At 36.4% G+C, this 18554-nt stretch overlaps 1 protein-coding gene across 1 annotated transcript; it reads left to right on the top strand.

Moving 5' to 3' along the window:
• The first annotated feature begins 2842 nt into the window (after positions 1 to 2842).
• LOC148946335 (protein Wnt-1-like) lies at positions 2843 to 18026 on the top strand. Its single transcript, XM_089098383.1, has 2 exons — positions 2843 to 3091; positions 16717 to 18026. Exons 1-2 carry the CDS (start codon positions 2999 to 3001, stop codon positions 17209 to 17211), a joined length of 588 nt encoding a protein of 195 aa, XP_088954509.1. The 5' UTR covers positions 2843 to 2998; the 3' UTR covers positions 17212 to 18026.
• The last annotated feature ends 528 nt before the right edge of the window (positions 18027 to 18554 follow it).

The following is an 18554-nucleotide window of genomic DNA, read 5'->3' as shown; positions in this document are numbered from 1 at the left end:
GGTCGGAAGATCGAAGCATTGAAAGCTACCATTCAGGCACATTTCAATACCCATGTAACTGCCATTGGGTTTTGTCAGCAGAACTTTGTTGCGTTTGTATGTCTTCATGAGGGCAATGTCTTTATACAATACACCTTGTCCTGTTCAGCAAAGGGGCTACTTTGATACCAACATGACAGAAATAAAAGGAAGTATTTTGTAATACTTATTGCTGGAAGCTTTATCCCGAATGCTCCTATCTCTAGTATTTAATTAAAAGTGTAGTTAAGTTTAACCTTAATGATAAAGTATCACGTAAAACGTGAAACTTTAAAGAATTGTTAAACTAGTTTGTTTTAAGCCTTAAACTTCTCCAAAGACTTGAACCTACTACTACGTCCGTGAGGACAGGGCTTCGAATCCTCATGTCGTTGATTATTTTTGGAACGGAGGTCAGTGGCATTGACTCTGTAATTTCAGCTAGTGTTAACTCAAGCTCTAAATGGGTACCTGGAGAGATGTAGGGAAGGTAGACAGGAGGGGTGTGCGAAAGCACAGGATGGCTGGCCCACAACCCTTCATCGCTCTTCCTGGCTGAAGGACCATGAAACGGAGATCAGCAACGCCGGTAGGGACTGTAAAGTTCAATGCCGAGTTTTTTCTCTGTTTTTTCTCTACAAATGCTAATGTCTTCTTGTTTTTCAGTTTTTAGCTCACTTCTTAGTTCCTCCTAACGAATTGTTAATGCTTAATTTCTGGTTTAACTTTGATTCTTATATTAAAAAAAGATACGTTTCACCGTAGATGAGGAGGTTACAACCCCTGAGCTTTCCATTATTAATGTGTAATTGTCGTCTTTGAACTATTGAAAACAAAATTTCAAATTGGTTTACACTTAAAATTTAGAAAATGCAATATGCTCATAATAATATACTTGCCAAAAAATTCCCTGCATTATTAATTATTAATCTATTGAGCTTATAGTAAAGCACAAAGGGTAGTCACTGTTAAGAGCTGGGGATATATTGACTGGCAACTCCTCTCTTATCCGTACACTTTATTTCCATTTAAGCTTAAAAGAAAAGTTGCAGTTTGCTTTTAATTGAAAATGTTTGTTTTGGTTTTTGATGCCATGCTTTCTATTTTAAAAAATTTTCATTTCCAAACATTTATCAAATAAAAATATAGGCCCTCCCCCTCTCCTTTCCGAGAGTGGAACCCTAGTATAGTGTCTAAATAATTTGAGCTTAGTGTAAAATTACCCGATCAAAACCATGCGTGTTTAACTCCGTCATAAAAAAGGATTTAATTAAGGCGATATTATAAATTCATCTAGACCAGAACGTACAACAATCAAGAATTTCCCATGATATATTCGAACCGACCTCCATGTCAAAGGCCAGAACATCAAACGTACTTAATTTGACCACTCCTGCGTTATGTCAAGAACAGCTAACTTATTAGTTCGAGCATCAATAACGTTGGTCAAATTACAACTTGTGCTCCGGCCGACAAAAGCGTGTCGACAATCATCTGAGCATTGGGAAAATTGATGCTAATGAACCCTCCCAAAACATGGAGGGTGGGAATAATGCTTGAATAAGACAATCTTCAGCTTGTCATTAAAAACAATTATTGTATTTTTCATTTAAGCATTCTTTTAGTGATTATATATTTTTTTTTATATACTGGTGCTTACCCTGATGTACTCCCCCAAACTAACTATGATTATAGCCACTCTTCACCAAATTTCAGATTATTCATAGTTCAACAAATTTAGAAGTGGGGAGGGGTCAAAATGCATTTTCCCAAATCTACGGGGTAAAATTGTCATTTTTAGTGTTTTTCGCTAGAAATACCAAAAAAGGCATTTTCAGTGATAGCACCTCAGAAGGTTTTTTTTTCATAATCTAGGGGGAGTTTTGAGGAACATACCTCCCCAAATTAAAGATACTGAGGTAATTCCCTAAAAAAAGAAATCAAAGATACTTCAAGATCGACGATTGAACAAACTGAACAAATTGAATGAACGATTGAACAAGCTTTCAATAGATGCAGATAACTTAGGGACAAAATAATGCGAAAGACTAGCGGCAAACCATACATTTTTATCCACCTGGTTCAGCGAGGTAGATAGTAAAAAAAAAGAAAAAAAAAAGATATAACCTGCATCACAACCTAAAGTATCTTGATATTACTGTATCTACGGGAAAGACGGGAGGAAGGAGGGGAGCTTGAAAGACATGGGAGGTGCTATATGATATCAGTGTTTTTTTTATTTTGTTTTTGATCGATCAGCTTCACTTCTAGGTCTTATTAGTTTTTTTTATAGACCAGGGCTGCTATTAAATTTCAGCTTGGGAGGCTCTGGCTTGTTTGTATGTGTAACGAAGGAGGGATATCAGCTAGAGCATATTTCTTGGTGAGGATCATGCTTTAGAGGAAAACAACTTTTTTCTCAAATCTGGAAAACCAGATTCTAGTTTTTTTTTTCATTTTTATGACTGTCATAACAGAGAAGGTGAAGAAACTGGGTCTGCATAGATTAGCCGAATATTTCTTGAAGCAACGAATTTACCGCCACCCCCTGTTTTAGGTAAGTTTGAAAATTCTGAAAAATTTGGATCCCCCACCCCCCTTGCGTAAGTGCCTGCAATGCTGTTCAGTATCTTGATTTCAAAAGAAGAATTATTGCCTCGTCCTAAATGTTTTGAATTGACGCAACTGAACAACATCGAAACCTATTTAGCGTGATGTAGGGCTCCCTAGAAAATGCTAGGTGGTACCCGTCTGCATAAATCCTTATTCTGCAAATGATTATTTTAAGCGCTTGTTGACTTTCCAGCCTGTCGAGAGACGTCTTTCATTTACTCCAATCACAAGTGCTGCCGTCACTCACTCTGTGGCACGAGCATGCTCAGAAGGAACTATTGAATCATGTACATGTGACTACACTCAGCGCGGCCCTTCTGGTTCTGATTGGGAATGGGGTGGATGTTCCGACAACATTCAGTTTGGAATGAAATTTTCTAGAGAATTCGTGGATGCTGGTGAAAAGGCAAGGGATATGAGATGTCTTGTTAATCTACACAATAATGAAGCTGGGAGAGCAGTAAGTACTTTTGTAAGCAATTCTCTACTTTCGCACTTAAGTTTTGTAATTAAGTACTTTGTATAAAAGCACTTTAAGTAACATTTGTTTGAGATTGAAGACAAGGTTCCTTCATAGAGGCAAGAAAAATTGTCTCAAAATTCATCCCAAAGACTTAATGGCTGTTAAGTTTTTCTCATATTTCTTATATTTTCATAAAATCCCGTCTGTTTGCGACATTGCATTTCCCCCCTCCCACCTAAGTTTTTCATTTACCCCAATCTAAGTTTTTACATTTTCTACAACTATTGGGCGTCCATGAGGGGTCCTACGCTTGGCGTTTCCCCTCCAAATAGAAAATATAGAGTATCTCAAGACGGCAAATATGCTTTTGAACATCCAAGAAAATATGACGCATTTCTGGGTAAAACGTCACTCGTCAGGTCGGTACCCCAGGTATAAATTCCCAGTCATGTCCCCTTTGAGAAAACGCAGTTTGGTACCATCGGTAAAACCGACAATACTGGGAGGGAAGCCAATTGGGGTTGAGCCTGGAGGCGATTACCTCCCTAGATTTTGAAAAATACGTTTTTGATATTTTAGTAAAAAAACAAAAAAAAAATCTTTTATGAAAACACGAGAAAGCTGACGTATATCCTTAACGCTTAGCATAACGGATAGGTGCCATTTCTTAGCATTGTTGACTTTCGACAGCATGGTAAGAGCCATGGTCTTATACCTATAGCCCTGGACTTTGGGCTATAGGTGAGTCCCCCATACTAATTATCTGCAAAAAGATATATTGCTACCAGGGTCGTATCCAGGATTTTTGTTCAGGGGGAAATTTTTCGGGGAAGGGAGTTGCAAGAAAGACTTTAGAAATGTATCTCTAAATTTCTTTATATCCATTTTTGCTACATTTTTACAAGTTGGACAAACATTTGGTGGGTGGGGGAGGGGTTCAGGCCCATCTATCTGCCTCCTTGGAGTCGGCCTTGATTGCTACATTTGTTCTGATTTAGTTTTGACTGCCCACTTTCTGCTACCGGCTGTATATCTAGGAGCACCACTTATTTTACAACTGATGGCACACTCCCGCAACACCATGTCTCTACACATCACGTATGACACACTCGTCGCCATGCGTGACACGTATTTTTCTACGTGCGGTACGCATGATCTTGTGTGTACAATTTTTAAGTGGGCCACTTCTCGGTTTGTGCTTATACATGCGCTGATTTAGTTTATTGAACAGCTCACAAACTTGTAAATGAAGTAGTTGTCAGACATTATAAAACTGGATTAAATTCGTGAAACAACTGGTTTTCAAAGATTTTCACCTTTTTGAAAACCACATTGCTCTTGAAAACTATTATTTATTACCACGCATCGCTTGTATAGTTTCATCCGTGTATCAACTATTAATCTTATCTAATGACGCTTTAATGACTCAATCATATTGGAATTCAGTAGGGTTTTATTACTTTTCAGCTAACCCTCCCCCGTTGACCAAACAACACGAAGCCCTATAGGAGACCAACAATCTTTTATAATTTACTTTTTCAATAGTTAAAATCATTGACGTAAAAACTCGGTTTGGTCGCAGACATTTCTTAATAAATACATATATAACCTGAGATTGTGTTGAATTAAAACTGCTTATACCAACATAAAAGATCCAGATTTTATTTATAGCTGCCATTATTGAAAAATGAATAACCTGTCGATATATCACTCCAAGGGTATAAAAAATGAGTGTTTCTTTTTTGGACCTCTTGATATCTCAACCTATTGAGCATTTATTATCAACAAGAAATTTTTCCTTTATTTTCTTGATTTTTGACCGTATCATAGATTAATGGCAACAGGCGCGCAAATGTGTGCAATTGTTTGTCGCTTATGAAGGAGGGGATATGGGTTTATTTTTTTTTGCTGAGGGAAGGGTCCGGGTAGTGCCTCTGCTTCATGCTAACGCAAGGCGTAGGTTTCTCTCTTTATATCCCATTCCTAGATCACGTTTACAGAAAATTAAGCAGGGACTAATCTTAGGGAAGGAACGAGGGCCAGAGCATTCAGAATGCTATATTAAAAAGATAAATAATTTGATTGAAAATATAAAAATTACAAGATGGGATTCGCTCTCTCTGCGCACTTGTTTGAGCAGCGAACCCCTTTAATACCTTTATCGATGTCTTTTATTTATTTCCTAAAGTTTCATTTTCATCAAGGGTAAGAAAAGTAAATGTCTTTGTTTTGAATATCAAATAACTTTTAAAGGTTTAGTTTACTCAGTGTTAATTAATTTACTCGTTAAGGAATGTAGGTATGGTTAAACTTATATTATCCCCACAAATAAATAAGTGATATTATTAGCTGGGAATGTGGGCAAATTTATCATGGATTCGTGTAACGCAAGATTTTTTTTTGTGTTTTTTTTGGGGGGGGGGCACAGTAAAGGGTAAACAGTCGTTAGTAGCCTATATTATTTTAACCGTATTTTGCTATGTAGAATTACGACTTTTTTCTTGTCTTATTGCATTTCATTTTTCTTGCCGTTTGATGCAGTCTAGCTGAAATTATGAGGGCAAAATAGGTAACACGGAAGTAAGCCCTATTGTCATCGACCGTACCTATTGTATCAGTACCATTCGGTACCTATTATATAAATTGCATATGACCGGTTTGATATGAACTGATTCTCCTTGGCACTTCTTTCATGGCTGAACATTCAGTCGATTATCTTTGTTCCAACTTGTGACCGATATGTAATGTGACGTAAAATTGATAATCTGAGAAATTAATTTTGTAGAAAATAAAACAATAAATTGCACATGGAAAACGTTTAGGCTATTTATAAGACTCTGATGTAGACAATTTACGTCTTAGCATAAGACATGACAAATTTCGCTGTAACACAAATAGTCAGTTATCCAGGGACCGTTATATTTCAAGGGGTGGCTCACAATCGCTGCAGTTGGTTTGAGGGTGGTTTCTAGGGTAATCGGGGGCGCTGATAGCGACTATTGGGGCACTCAAGTTCGCACGCGTGTAGAACATGGTCATTTTAGCCTATAAAGTCAAATTTGGCCTATAACGACGTCATACCGATCTTGATTTTATTTACACGGTAAAATAAACTGAAAACTTTATAAACTTAAAACATTCTGAATCCTAAGAACAATTATTTTCACCTGGTATTTTTAGTTTTTCCCAACAACCTTTACTTTTTTGTTAGCCCTTGTTTAATTTTGAAAACGAGGTTTTTAAATATACTTTTTCTTAGTTTTTTCGGTTTTTCTAAAATTTTTGCCTACATTAGTATATTTTTTTATGCTTTATTTGAATTCTGCTTGTCATTACGAGTCAAACTATGTGCCTCTTTTCCAAAACATCATAATTCTTGAGCAACTATTTATTTTTTCTAAATAACGTCATAGCTTTCAGAAATTAGCTTACAATGACCAAGTTTTTTTTTAGCTGTTAAAAAAATAAATGAAAACGAATCAAACTGCACATCATTCGAACCGTCCAAATGTCTTTTATACGGTGTTAATAAAGAAAAGTTGATACTTGAATCTGCAAGAATATATAAGTGTTTGAACAAGAAAATTTTCCCCCCAAAAAAGAAAATTTTTTGAATAGTGCCGTTTTACTCGAAATATTTTCGAGACAATGATTTTTATCTCACCAAACGATAGATCGCTCTTTCTTGAATGAAACGATGCATTTACATTCTATACAACTAATATTTTTAACCAGAAAAAAAAACAAAAAACAAAAAACAGATGCTTAGTTTTGCAATCGCTTACGCGAATTTGGTATATTTTTTATGCTCTATTTGAATTCTGGTCATCATCACGAGTCCAACCATGAGCCTCTTTTCCAAAAAATCTTAGTTCTTGAGCAACTATTTATTTTTTCTGTAGTAGTAGATACAATCTTTCTTACGTAGGCTAATATACGAGCCTTAAGGTGGCGAAGCTGTGTGAACGTGTGGTGCAGAGGTGAGACTAAGGCTGATTTAAGATACTATTTTCTTTAAATTCCAGCATAGCAGGGGTTAATGATCTAATTGGTTAGATTGGGTCAGCGGCAACTGAGTAGTAAACGTTAACTGTCGTGATCAGCTGAAAGTAAGGTTTAGACGACTGCATTAGCATTTTATTAGCAAATCAAATTAATAATCAAATATTTAAAACTGAATATGAAACGGTGGCTAAAATCTCTTTTTCTTCTTTATCTTCGTCTTCAGACTTTTTCTGATTCACATCGGAAAGTAGGCATTTTTGGGGGTCAGCTTAACACTTGCATGTGCAGTCATAGAAACCTATCTTGGAGCGTTTGCAGTGCGAGTCGCACCTCGTCTTGTCATAGTTGCAAAAAGAAAGCGATGCTAGCCCATGCGGCATCGCAGAAACTAGGTCTGGTTTCAGTTCATGATCTTCAATTCTCTAGCCCATATCGGTAGCCTGAGGTAAATGAATACAGGGTTTTTGGCTTTGGATCCAAATCAGTTACTGGAAAATGCACCTTTTCAATGAAGCAGAAACGAAATATCAGTTGTTGGTAAACGCCGAATATCCTCCAATCTTGAGTACAAATGTGCTCGAAGATCATTCAGACTGTTGAAATTAGTCGCACTTCTGCCATACACTTTAGTCACAAGCTGCTTACAGACGTTGACTAAACCATCACTTTGCACAGATTATGGCTTCTCTGCAAGGGCTCGAACTTCATCACCTCATGGCCCAACAAAGCTTCTGAAGACTTCGCAGCTCAAAAAAAGTGGACCTGTCCAAGTCCATACAGAAAGCTTGTGGTGTCACATCCACTCAAGCTGTGGACAAGCGGCAAGGCGTTGCAAAATGTTAATCCTAATTTTTGTGCTGCCGTATGGATTGGTATGCAGTAGCATGGAAACTTAACCCAGAGCGGCTTGAGGCCAAGACGAACAAGATACTGGAAGAACTATGCAGCTAGTAAGATGATATCAGTATCGTTGGCTTGTATTATCACAAGTGTGCTCTTTCGTCTTGTGGCAACTGCTGTGTGGTACAACGCCCGAGTGTCTGCCTCCTCATGGCAAGATGAGATATTGTCATCAACAGAGCTACCATGGGGCGTAACGGTAACAACTCTATCGACTCTCGAAACCTCCAGCAAGATGAACCATTGGACGGGTCAAAATTGTGTACTCCCAGACCACGAAAAAGAACTTTCAAGAGTCGATCTTTGGCTGAGCGACTACTGAGAATCCCGTCCTAGAGTGTTGCAACTTTGCTGGAGGAAGTGAATGGGCTGGAAATATTTCCTCTAGGATCTCCTCTTCTTTCTCGACAGCCAGAGGCTTCTTTGAGGTTGAACGAGTGGTCATCTTGGTTCTATCGTCACTAAGACCGTCATACCTGTCACCAACCAAATGGATAGACTGACAAGCTTCGGGTATGTTCCTAAGAATTCCTTCGTAAACTCTTGTTCCAAAATCTGCTAGCGTCTCATTTTGTTCTGGTCGATAACACCTTATGACACTCATGACATCAACTATATGGTCAGATCGAGAAGAGTCTTCAAAAAGCATATGTGGAATCATTTTTGGCCATGACTGCAAGCCAGACTGTTGCAGAATGTAGTCCAAGGCTGTTAACTTTGTACCAATATATAGCTGAGGCCCTCTACGAATTGATGATAATACTGCAAGTGAGGCTGGATATGAATGAAGATCGTACTTCAGCAGCTCACAGAGGGACGAAGTTTGTGTTGAATTTCCAAGATGCAGAGCTCGTTTAAGCTATCAGTTTCCCCATAAAAATTTTTTGTGGCTGTTTCTTTTTTCATTTTTCAGCAAAAGAGGTAAAAGTTTGTACTATGTCAACTTTTACTTTTGTGGATGTCCCGTCGAGATATGAGCTCATGGCTTCGAAGCCAATGTCTCGGAAGTTCAGAAGATTATTTGCTACGGCTTCTGGAGCTCTATCTCCTGTCATAAAGTTGTACACCTCTGTTCTCGTCGTCTTGAATGGGTTTCTGAGCAACTCTACCAAGTCCATAGCCCGATTCTCACCTTTTATTGTCACATTCATAAGCGCAGTGGTATCTTCATGATGGTTTATTGACTTGTCATCCATGTTATGGTTTGCTTTCAACATTTTTGTGACTGTTGTGAGAAAAGGGACAGTCGCGGGATATCGATCCCTGGCATTTTCAGTCGTTGTCGCACCAACGATAACAGAAACTCCTCGATGACCTTTAATGTACAGATTCACGGCCAAATCTAAAGCCAGATTTCATGCAATGCAGCAAAACGGCTTGCTTATTTTCGTAACAATAAAATTGCCACTTACAAACTCTCTGTGAACTTCTGGCGCTTTTCAGGCAGGCGTAGCATTTCTTCTAGGTAGTCAAGCGCAACTGCGGCGTATTCATGATTTTAAGGTGCGAAGAAAATAGGAATCATCTCTTTTGTGGCGTTTAAAAGTGATACCTAGTCCGCAGCTCTTTCAGCATAAAGATAGTCGTTTCCGGTACGATTAAGATCTAAATAGTTGATCCTGAGGCTATGATTCCTTATGATAGATCTGGACTTGTTGCACTTCGAGAAAAGCGGAGCAATGCTGTCCAACGAATCTCCTATCTGGTTACAAGCTTTAGAACTAGTTGCACCAACATGGTGTACCTCACGCAAGACAACTGAGACCCCCTAAAATCGTTGTTGCCGGAATCCTTACCTTTAGCTAGATAAGATAAATATCCTAAATCCTTTCCTTTTATGTTGTAGTTTTCAGTTCTTTATGCAATAGTCAGTGATCCAAGGCTCGCTATCGTTCAAAAAAGAAAGGGGTGGCTCACATCAGCCGCAGTAGGTTTGAGTATTGCTGCCGGGGTAATCTAAGGTGCTTAAAGCGAATATCGGGGTGCACATGCTCGCACTAATGTAGAACTTGACTACTTTAGCCTATAAAGGAGAAATTAGCCTTTTATGGCTAAGTACTTTATGCAACTAAAACCCGACATGTAAGATGCTCGACTTTTTTCTTATTGCTGTGGAAACCGAATTCGCGCATGCGATCGCAGAACGAGGCATCTATTGGTTTTTTTTTGTTTCCTGGGTAAAAATATTAGTTGTATAGGATGTAAATAGACTATTTGATTCAGAAAAGAGCGATCTATCGTTAGGTGAAATAAAAATTATAGGTTGTGTCGAAAATATTTAGAGTAAAACGCCACTATTCAGAAAATTTTCTTTTTTTATGGGGGGGGGGATTTTCTTGTTCAAACGCTTATATATTCTTGCAGATTTAAGTATAGACTCTGTTTTTATTAACAATATGTATAGGACATTCGGACGGTCCCGATGATGTGCAGTTTGATTCGTTTTCATTTTTTAACAGCTAAAAAAAATAATAAATAAATAAAAACTGGTCATTGTACGCTAATTTCTGAAAGCTATGACGCTATTCAGAAAAAATAAATAGCTGCTCAAGAATTAATATTTTTTGTAAAAGAGGCACAAAGTTTAGACCGTAATGACGAGCAGAATTCAAATAAAGCATAAAAATATGTACTTATGTAGGCAAAATTTCAGAAAAACCGAAAAAAATAAGAAAAAGTATATTGAAAAACCTTGTTTTCAAAATTAAATAGGGATTAACCAAAGAAATAAAAGTTGTGGGGAAAAACTAAAAATACCAGGTGAAAGTAATTTTCATCAGGATTCAGAATATGTTAAGTTTATAAAGTTTTCAGTCTATTTTACTATGTAAAAAAAAAAAAAATCAAGAGCGGTATGACGTCTTTATAGGCTAAAATGACCATGTTCTACAATCGTGCGAACTTGTGCACCTAGATATTCATTGTAAGCGCCCCCATTTACCTTAGAATCTACCCTCAAACCACCTGCAGCTGATGTGAGCCACCCCTTCCCTTTTTTGAACGATAGCAAGCCTTGGATCACTGACTAAAAAGAAATCTATGATCACTAGATTATTGAAGAAAATCCCTAATTCAACCAAAAATCACTCAAATCTTTTTTTTCACCGCGTGGCAACCCAGTCAGTCGCCTTTTCGCCGTTACTTGAGAAAGTGACTATCCTCTTTTTTGGGTTTAAGATTTTTTCTCCTTGGATTTTTGTCTACTTTCTTTTTCTTTGTACACTGAGGACTGCAGAGTCGAAGTGTCGACTGACATATTTGTGTTTTTCTTCTTTTTTCACTTTTTTCCGTTGTCCTAAGTTTTGTTATACTTATGCAGTGTGGTCTGAGAAATTGCTTACGTACTTGCCTGCTTCCAACACCTGACTGATTTTTCGTTTGTTTCATTTTCATCCTCCATGCTTCGTTCTTCCCACCTACAATATAGTAGGTAACCCTTTTAATACGAACATACCATTTAATACGATGCAATTTAGTAGATAACCCTTTGAGCGTAGACATATCCCATCTCCCGACCCGACATAATAGCCCGTCCCCACAGAAATAAGTTCTTGCCCCCATCAAATGACAGATTTTTCGTTTTTTGTATCATAATCTGTCTGTGTGCAGTGTTGCAATTGGGGGACAGGGGGATTTTGAAACATACCATTTTTTAGTATTTTCGTCGGAAAAAATGAAGAAAAGTCCTTGACCCCCATTACCACATCTGAGTTTTTTTTTTTGGGGGGGGGGAGTATTTTTGTTCGTTCGGGGAGTATTTTTGCTTGTCTGCATTTTCGTTACTTTTTTACGAGTGGGACGAAATTTCAAAGGGAAGGGGGAGGGGTTCAAGCCCGGAAACCCTCCCCTATATATGGCTTTGCCCTTCCTCCTGCATTTTTGCGAACTAGCGCAACTGTTTGTGTATTCACGTAATATATCAGGCTCGCTACTCTCGATCCAGGAGTCTCAATAAAATGGCACTAAAGCCACTAGTTTTAGAAACTGGACTGCCAGCCTCAAAACCAAGCCGAAAGTCTCATGAAATTTTGACTTTTGGGGGTAAATAAACTAGTTTTTCTTACTTTTCTTCTTAAGAGGGGAGGGGGAGGGTTCAAGCATTTTTGCGAATTGGCGCCACTGTTTGTGTGTTTGATGTATGCCTTCAACACTTGCGGCGTGATTAGCAGATAACCCCTTGGAGCACAGGTAGACCTCGGAGAAATATTTGTGCCGCAATAAAGTTGGGGTATCAGTGCGCATATGTTATTGAACAGCTCACCGAAAACAAAAATTTAAATTGCTAAACGCAAGAATCCATCGAAGCAGAAACAGGCCATAACTCATGATCGCGTGTATAGTAACAGCTTAGAAATAAATATATCGAACTCGGATGAGTTTACATGGTTCCAAGCAAACAATAATTCAAAATCTATAGCTTTATCAGTCACTAAATGCAAAGATTATGAGGCATTTAACAGAGCAACGGGTAGGATCTTCTATGTCTTTTTCGGCTGATATAAGACCTGGGCGTAACTAATTTTAGCCATATTTGGTATCTACATCACAGAAGCGGTATTTAGTTTTCATATTCAGTAATAGATTACTGGCTGTGGATTAAGTTATTAAACTCTGGGGCAATAAGAGGTTATCAACGAAAAAAAGTAGAAAATTAGCGTGTTTAAGATTCAAACTGTAATCGTGCGATTTAAACTTTTGTTCGCAAAAAAGGGGACAACTTTATTTGACTGCCATATGGTGATTACGATTTCTTTGTTGAAAGTTAGATGTAAAAAGAGGGAGACTTTGGAAATGTACCCTGTTTTCACCTTAAAACGCAAAATTATGCTACTTGTCTGTATTCAGTGGTACTTGTCTGTTAAACGGAATGCACTCAGTAAGTGTAGTTAGGTTAATCCTAATGAGATGTAACAAAATATGATGACAATATAACAATTTATAAACAAAATTATGGAAACCATGACAAAGAATTACGGAAAGCAGGCCGCGCAGAACACATTATATTAAATGGATTTATGCGTTCGCCCCCTCCGGCGTTTACCTCCACCCAAAAAATTACCCAAAAAATATCCAACCGTGGAAAATACCCCCGGAAAATATCCCCCGCAGAAAATACCCCTGAAATCCCCCCCCCCTCCGAGGAAAATACACCCTTAGAAAATACCCCCCCCTTTGCGGAAAATACTCCCCGGTAAATACCCCTCCTTCGTGGAAAATAAGGCTTTCCAAATTTAAGAATTTTATTTGAGCTTTGTTTTTTTTATTTTCCGTAGGGGAAACGAATTTTGACACTTGTGTGTTATACGCCACTCACTCAAGTTTACGCTGTGTAAAATTCGAGAAAAAACTGGTTTCTTCGTTAGTTTCTTTCATCTTAGCATGAGACAAGACAAAGACAAGTGATTGAATAGATAGGAAATATGTAATTTATGCTCTATATTTGCACATAAGGGGGGGGGGGTAAAATATTTGGACAGTTTGAAGTCAGAAAACAATTTTGAATTTTTCACGGAGTAGAGCTGGATTTCCCGGTACTGTTTAATAACGATCAGAAATTAAAAAAACAAAACAAAAAAAACGAGTTTTTTCAACTGAAAGTAAGGAGCAAGTAAACTTAAAACGAACAAAAATTATTACGTATATGAAAGGGGTTACCTCCTCCTCAAGACCCCGTTCTTTACGCTGAAGTTTTTTTTTAATTTAAAACAAAGCTTATTATTCTAATTAAACGACCATTGTGTTTCATGAATCGTTCTTACAAAATTAGGACAAAAGTCGAAACTTTAGCGTAATGAGTAAGGTTTTGTGGAAAGACCAGCTCCTTTCATATACGTAATAATTTCTGTTCGTTTTAAGTTTACTTGCTCCTTACTTTCAGTTGAAAAAATTATTTTTTTTAAAGTTTTATTTCTGATGGCTTTTAATAATACCGGGAAATTTTGTACCTCTCCATGAAAAATTCCGGTAGTTGTGTATTATACGCCACTCCCTCAAGTTTACGATGTGTAAAACTTGAGAACAAACCGTTTTCTTCGTCAGTTTCTTCGTTGCCTTAGAAAGAAATTTCCATAAGAAAAAAAAACTCAAATAAAATTCTTAAATTTGGAAAGACTCTGTCTAACAAGTCTATTTGTTAAAACAATAAAAACTTTAGCGTAAAGAGCAAGACGTTGAGGAGGGGACAGCCCCTTCCATGTACGGAATAATTCTGTTCGTTTTAAGTTTTAAAGTCGCTCCTTACTTTCAGTTAAAGAAACTTGTTTTTTTTTATTTAATGACAGACAAGACAAGCACCAATTCAGGTGCTGGTGTTAAAATCTATCTGGAATGAACGTGGATAGATAAAGCTTTGATTTTTCAAGATGCAGCAAATACAATATGAATTAATGGTCAAATATTAATATATATTAGCATGCCGGACGATTTTTATAAACATTTTATTTTTTAGTGACCTTTTTAGGGTTGATCTAATTCCAGCCTCCTCATAAGTCCTCCTATTAAAGAAAACCACAAATTTGGCTACATAGTTGCCCCATCGTTTTATAACATTTCCACGGAAATGCACAAATTCAAAAGCTCCTGGTAAAATTTTTCTTCCACAAAATTAAATCAAATTTAAGACCTTCTCTGTTCCGAATCACTTAATATTTCCTGTTGTTATTAGTGATTCATTTGAATAAGCATACAGGATTTTCCCTGAGTTGAAGTTTTCTCGAAGAAAACATCCGGCTTTTTTCAAAATGACTAAAGGATAATGCTGGATACACCCATCAAATGAGGTATTTTAATATAAGAAGCATTGGCAAAAATTCCTCAGAAATAGGGGGGTGAATTGTATTTTTATGTAAATTGCATTGCATATATATATATATATATATATATATATATATATATATATATATATATATATATATATATATATATATATATATATATATATATATATATATATATATATATATATATATATATATATATATATATATATATATATATATATATATATATATATATATATATATATATATATATATATATATATATATATATATATATATATATATATATATATATATATATATATATATATATATATATATATATATATATATATATATATATATATATATATATATATATATATATATATATATATATATATATATATATATATATATATATATATATATATATATATATATATATATATATATATATATATATATATATATATATATATATATATATATATTAATTAAATATGCTTATAACACTCTATAGTCAGGAAATTAAAAGTATGTTTGGTTTATGTTAGTATTGAAGAGTAAGGGAGGAGTTGAAGAGCAAGGAAGAAGTAACATTTAGAGTATTGTGTACAAGGGCGTATCCAGGATTTTTATTCATGGGTAGGGGATGCAAAAAACTTAAAAAACAATTCAAAAATTTGTTTACATGCATTTTGTTGCTGTTTTACGAGTCTGAAAAAAAATTTCGGGGGGGGGGGGGAGGGTCAGGTTTCAGTTTTATTTTGTAACCATTGTTAAAGAGTAAAAAAGGAGTTGAAGAGCAAGGAAGAAGTAACATTTAGAATACTGTGTACAAGGGCGTATCCAGGATTTTTGTTCACCGGGGAAGGGGTGCTGTTTCGGATGGGGGGAGGGATACAAAAACTTAGAAATCACATCGAAAATTTGCTTATATACATTTTTGCTACGTTTTTTTCTGGGAGTTCAAACCTGGTAACCAGGGGTGGATCCAGGATTTTTTAGGGGGGGAGCAAAATAGGTTGATCCGAAAAACATGTTTAGGGGGGGGCGCAAAATAGGTTGATCCGATAAATTTGCGTTAGGAGCAAGTTTAATTAACGCAAACTTGAGTTAATTAAGTAGGCTAAATTACACTACTTTAGACTACGCTAGGGGGGAGGGGCACGCCCCCTGGATACGGCCTTGAATATGTATATTCTAAATTCATTTTAATTGAAGTACCAAGGATAGTGAAAATGAAATCGAATGTGTTTGAATTTGTTAAGCCGAAACTTACACAAGCATATATACCTAACTTTTTTTGAAGAAGAATGTGGAATTCAAGCTTTAGTGAAAAAGGTCTCTATGTACGGTTAAATGTAAAAAAACGTGGACGAAAGATCTGCCTAAAAACATGTGCCAACAAACAGTATAAGAAATGGAAGCTTTTCTTTGAAGAGTTTGTGCAAAGAGCATGGGTAACTTACAAGAGTGGAAACTGGCACTAGCGTCGACAAAAAAACTCAACGCCGTCTAGCGTTTGGCGACACTTAACACTTTTTAGTGAAATAACAAGAATACTTAATCTAATTTATGTGGTTGGTAAAAAATAGTGTAGTAATAAGTGTCTGATGTCAATTCCTGACAGAAGAACGACTACAAAGCTTGAACAAGTGCCAAGTGTCACCAAACGCTAGATAGCGTTGATGGTTTTTTTGCCAACACTAGTGCCAGTTTTCGCTCTTATAAGTTACCCATACTTTTTGGGTTTGAGCACTAATAATCTCTTGCAAAAGAAAAAAAATCTTACAATCTTATAAAAAATTTAAAAGTAACAAAAAATAATGTTAGCTTATTCTCATGAATATATAATATGAATAATTTTCTATCTATAAAGTGTGAATTGTAGCTTCGAAATTATTGGGCTTTGAAATAAGCTGCCATAAAATAAACTTTGTTTTCTTTTTTCAGCATGTTTCGAGTGGAATGAGGCAGGAATGTAAGTGCCACGGCATGAGTGGCTCATGCACAGTTCGAACCTGCTGGATGCGTCTACCCTCTTTTCGAGCAGTCGGTGACATACTCAAAGACAGATTTGACGGCGCCTCGCGCGTTCTTGTTAACAACGCAGGCCGACTTCCTGGAAAGTCAAAAAAGAGATTTTTATCTCAACTAAAGCCTTTAAATCCAGATCACAAGCCACCATCACGGAAAGACTTGGTCTATTACGAAAACTCCCCAAATTTTTGTGAAAAAAATTTGAAGTTTGGAATTCCTGGTACTCAGGGTCGTGTGTGTAACGAAAGCAGCATAGGTATGGACGGCTGCGATTTAATGTGTTGTGGCAGAGGATATAAGACTGAAGTCAAAGAAGTTGTTGAACGATGTAATTGCACTTTTCATTGGTGCTGTGAAGTTAAATGCAAAGTTTGTCGGACTAAGCGTACAATCCATACGTGTTTATAAATCCAATTGACAGAAAAATGGAATTGACCATATTCCAGTTCAGGGATACCATGCAGATCAGCTCCTACTAATCCTTCTTTCCATCACCATCATCACTTGTTTTGTTGCGGATTCATGCAGCCAAAGATAATTTTTTTTTACAAACTCGAAAAAGGATTTTCTTTTTATTGAAGATAAACTTCTTGTTATCATTCACCATAAAATTTAAAATCTAACAAAATTTTGGCGCCTTCTGATGATTGTGAGGAATTAAGGGACATGATGCAAATATATCCGCCAGTGCCGCTGATCTCGTCAAGTGCCGGTCAACATAGCAACAGAGGGCAATAGCGTTGCAATATACTCACAATCTTAAGTACCCACTAAATGCCTGAAAATGTGATATTCTGTAAATAGTTTAAATGAGTGTAAATATGTAAACAGTTGCAGACATTAGAATTTTTCATTTTGTGTTTGTTTTTCAAACATATCTCGTTTCAAATGCGCACTTCTACTCTTCAAGTGTTAAGTATGAACCTTGTTTACTTTGTATCAAGTTATTTATTTGCTGTTAGGAGCTTGCTTATTCCCATTTTACCTCCTTTCTTTTTGTTTCTTTCATGCCAAAGCAGTTTTATTTGCAACGGCCCCTCCTCCTCCTTTTAACGAAACTAGTCATTAAAAGTTTTTAACTCTACGTTTTATGTTTTATTTTTTCTTTTGTTTCTGAGGCTAATGAGATTTGTCAAAGGCAAGGTCGTATCCAGGAGGGTTAGGGGGTTTGAAACCCTTCCCGAAATGTTTATCCGACTCGTAAAAACGTAACAAAAATGAACATAAACAAATCCTTGATGCTTTCTCGAAAGTTTTTTATACCCCCCACCCCAGAAAAATCATTTGTACCTCCCCCCCCCCAAAAAAATTCTCTGGATATGACCCTGGCCAAAGGGTTACAAGTTATTGCATTAAAAAAACAGTGGCACTGTTGGGAAAAGGTGTAAAAGTATATATTTTTTTAGAAATAAATAAATAATGATGCTTTGGATTTTAAATAAGTTTTAGTGTGGCCTTAGAACCTAAATAAACTTTATCTGATACATGAGACGAGAATAAAGAAAAAAAAAAAAACGCTGACACTAAAAACGTGAGCCAGTTTGAGTTGTATTGATATCTCGTAGTTTATCTTTCGGAACTAGAACATGGATTTTAGTGATTGTGACCGTGATGGAGTCAAGACAGCTCGGCCTTGGCTCACGATCTTTGCAAGTTCAGCGATGTTTACTGTGTTCTTTATTCTCGTCTCATGTATCAGATAAAGTTTATTTAGGTTCTAAGGCCACACTAAAACTTATTTAAAATCCAAA

The sequence above is a fragment of the Artemia sp. Qi Xiang Cuo genome, chromosome 12, assembly GCF_049724085.1.
Source record: "Artemia sp. Qi Xiang Cuo chromosome 12, ASM4972408v1, whole genome shotgun sequence".
NCBI classification, from domain to species: Eukaryota; Metazoa; Arthropoda; class Branchiopoda; order Anostraca; family Artemiidae; genus Artemia; species Artemia sp. Qi Xiang Cuo.
This window is presented reverse-complemented; position numbering and strand designations above follow the sequence as displayed.

Coding starts and splice junctions, on each gene's coding strand:
- LOC148946335 (XM_089098383.1), top strand. CDS start 2,999: ATGAAATTTTCTAGAGAATTCGTGGATGCTGGTGAAAAGGCAAGGGAT. Junction 3,092..16,716: donor ATAATGAAGCTGGGAGAGCA/GTAAGTACTTTT, acceptor TTCTTTTTTCAG/CATGTTTCGAGTGGAATGAG.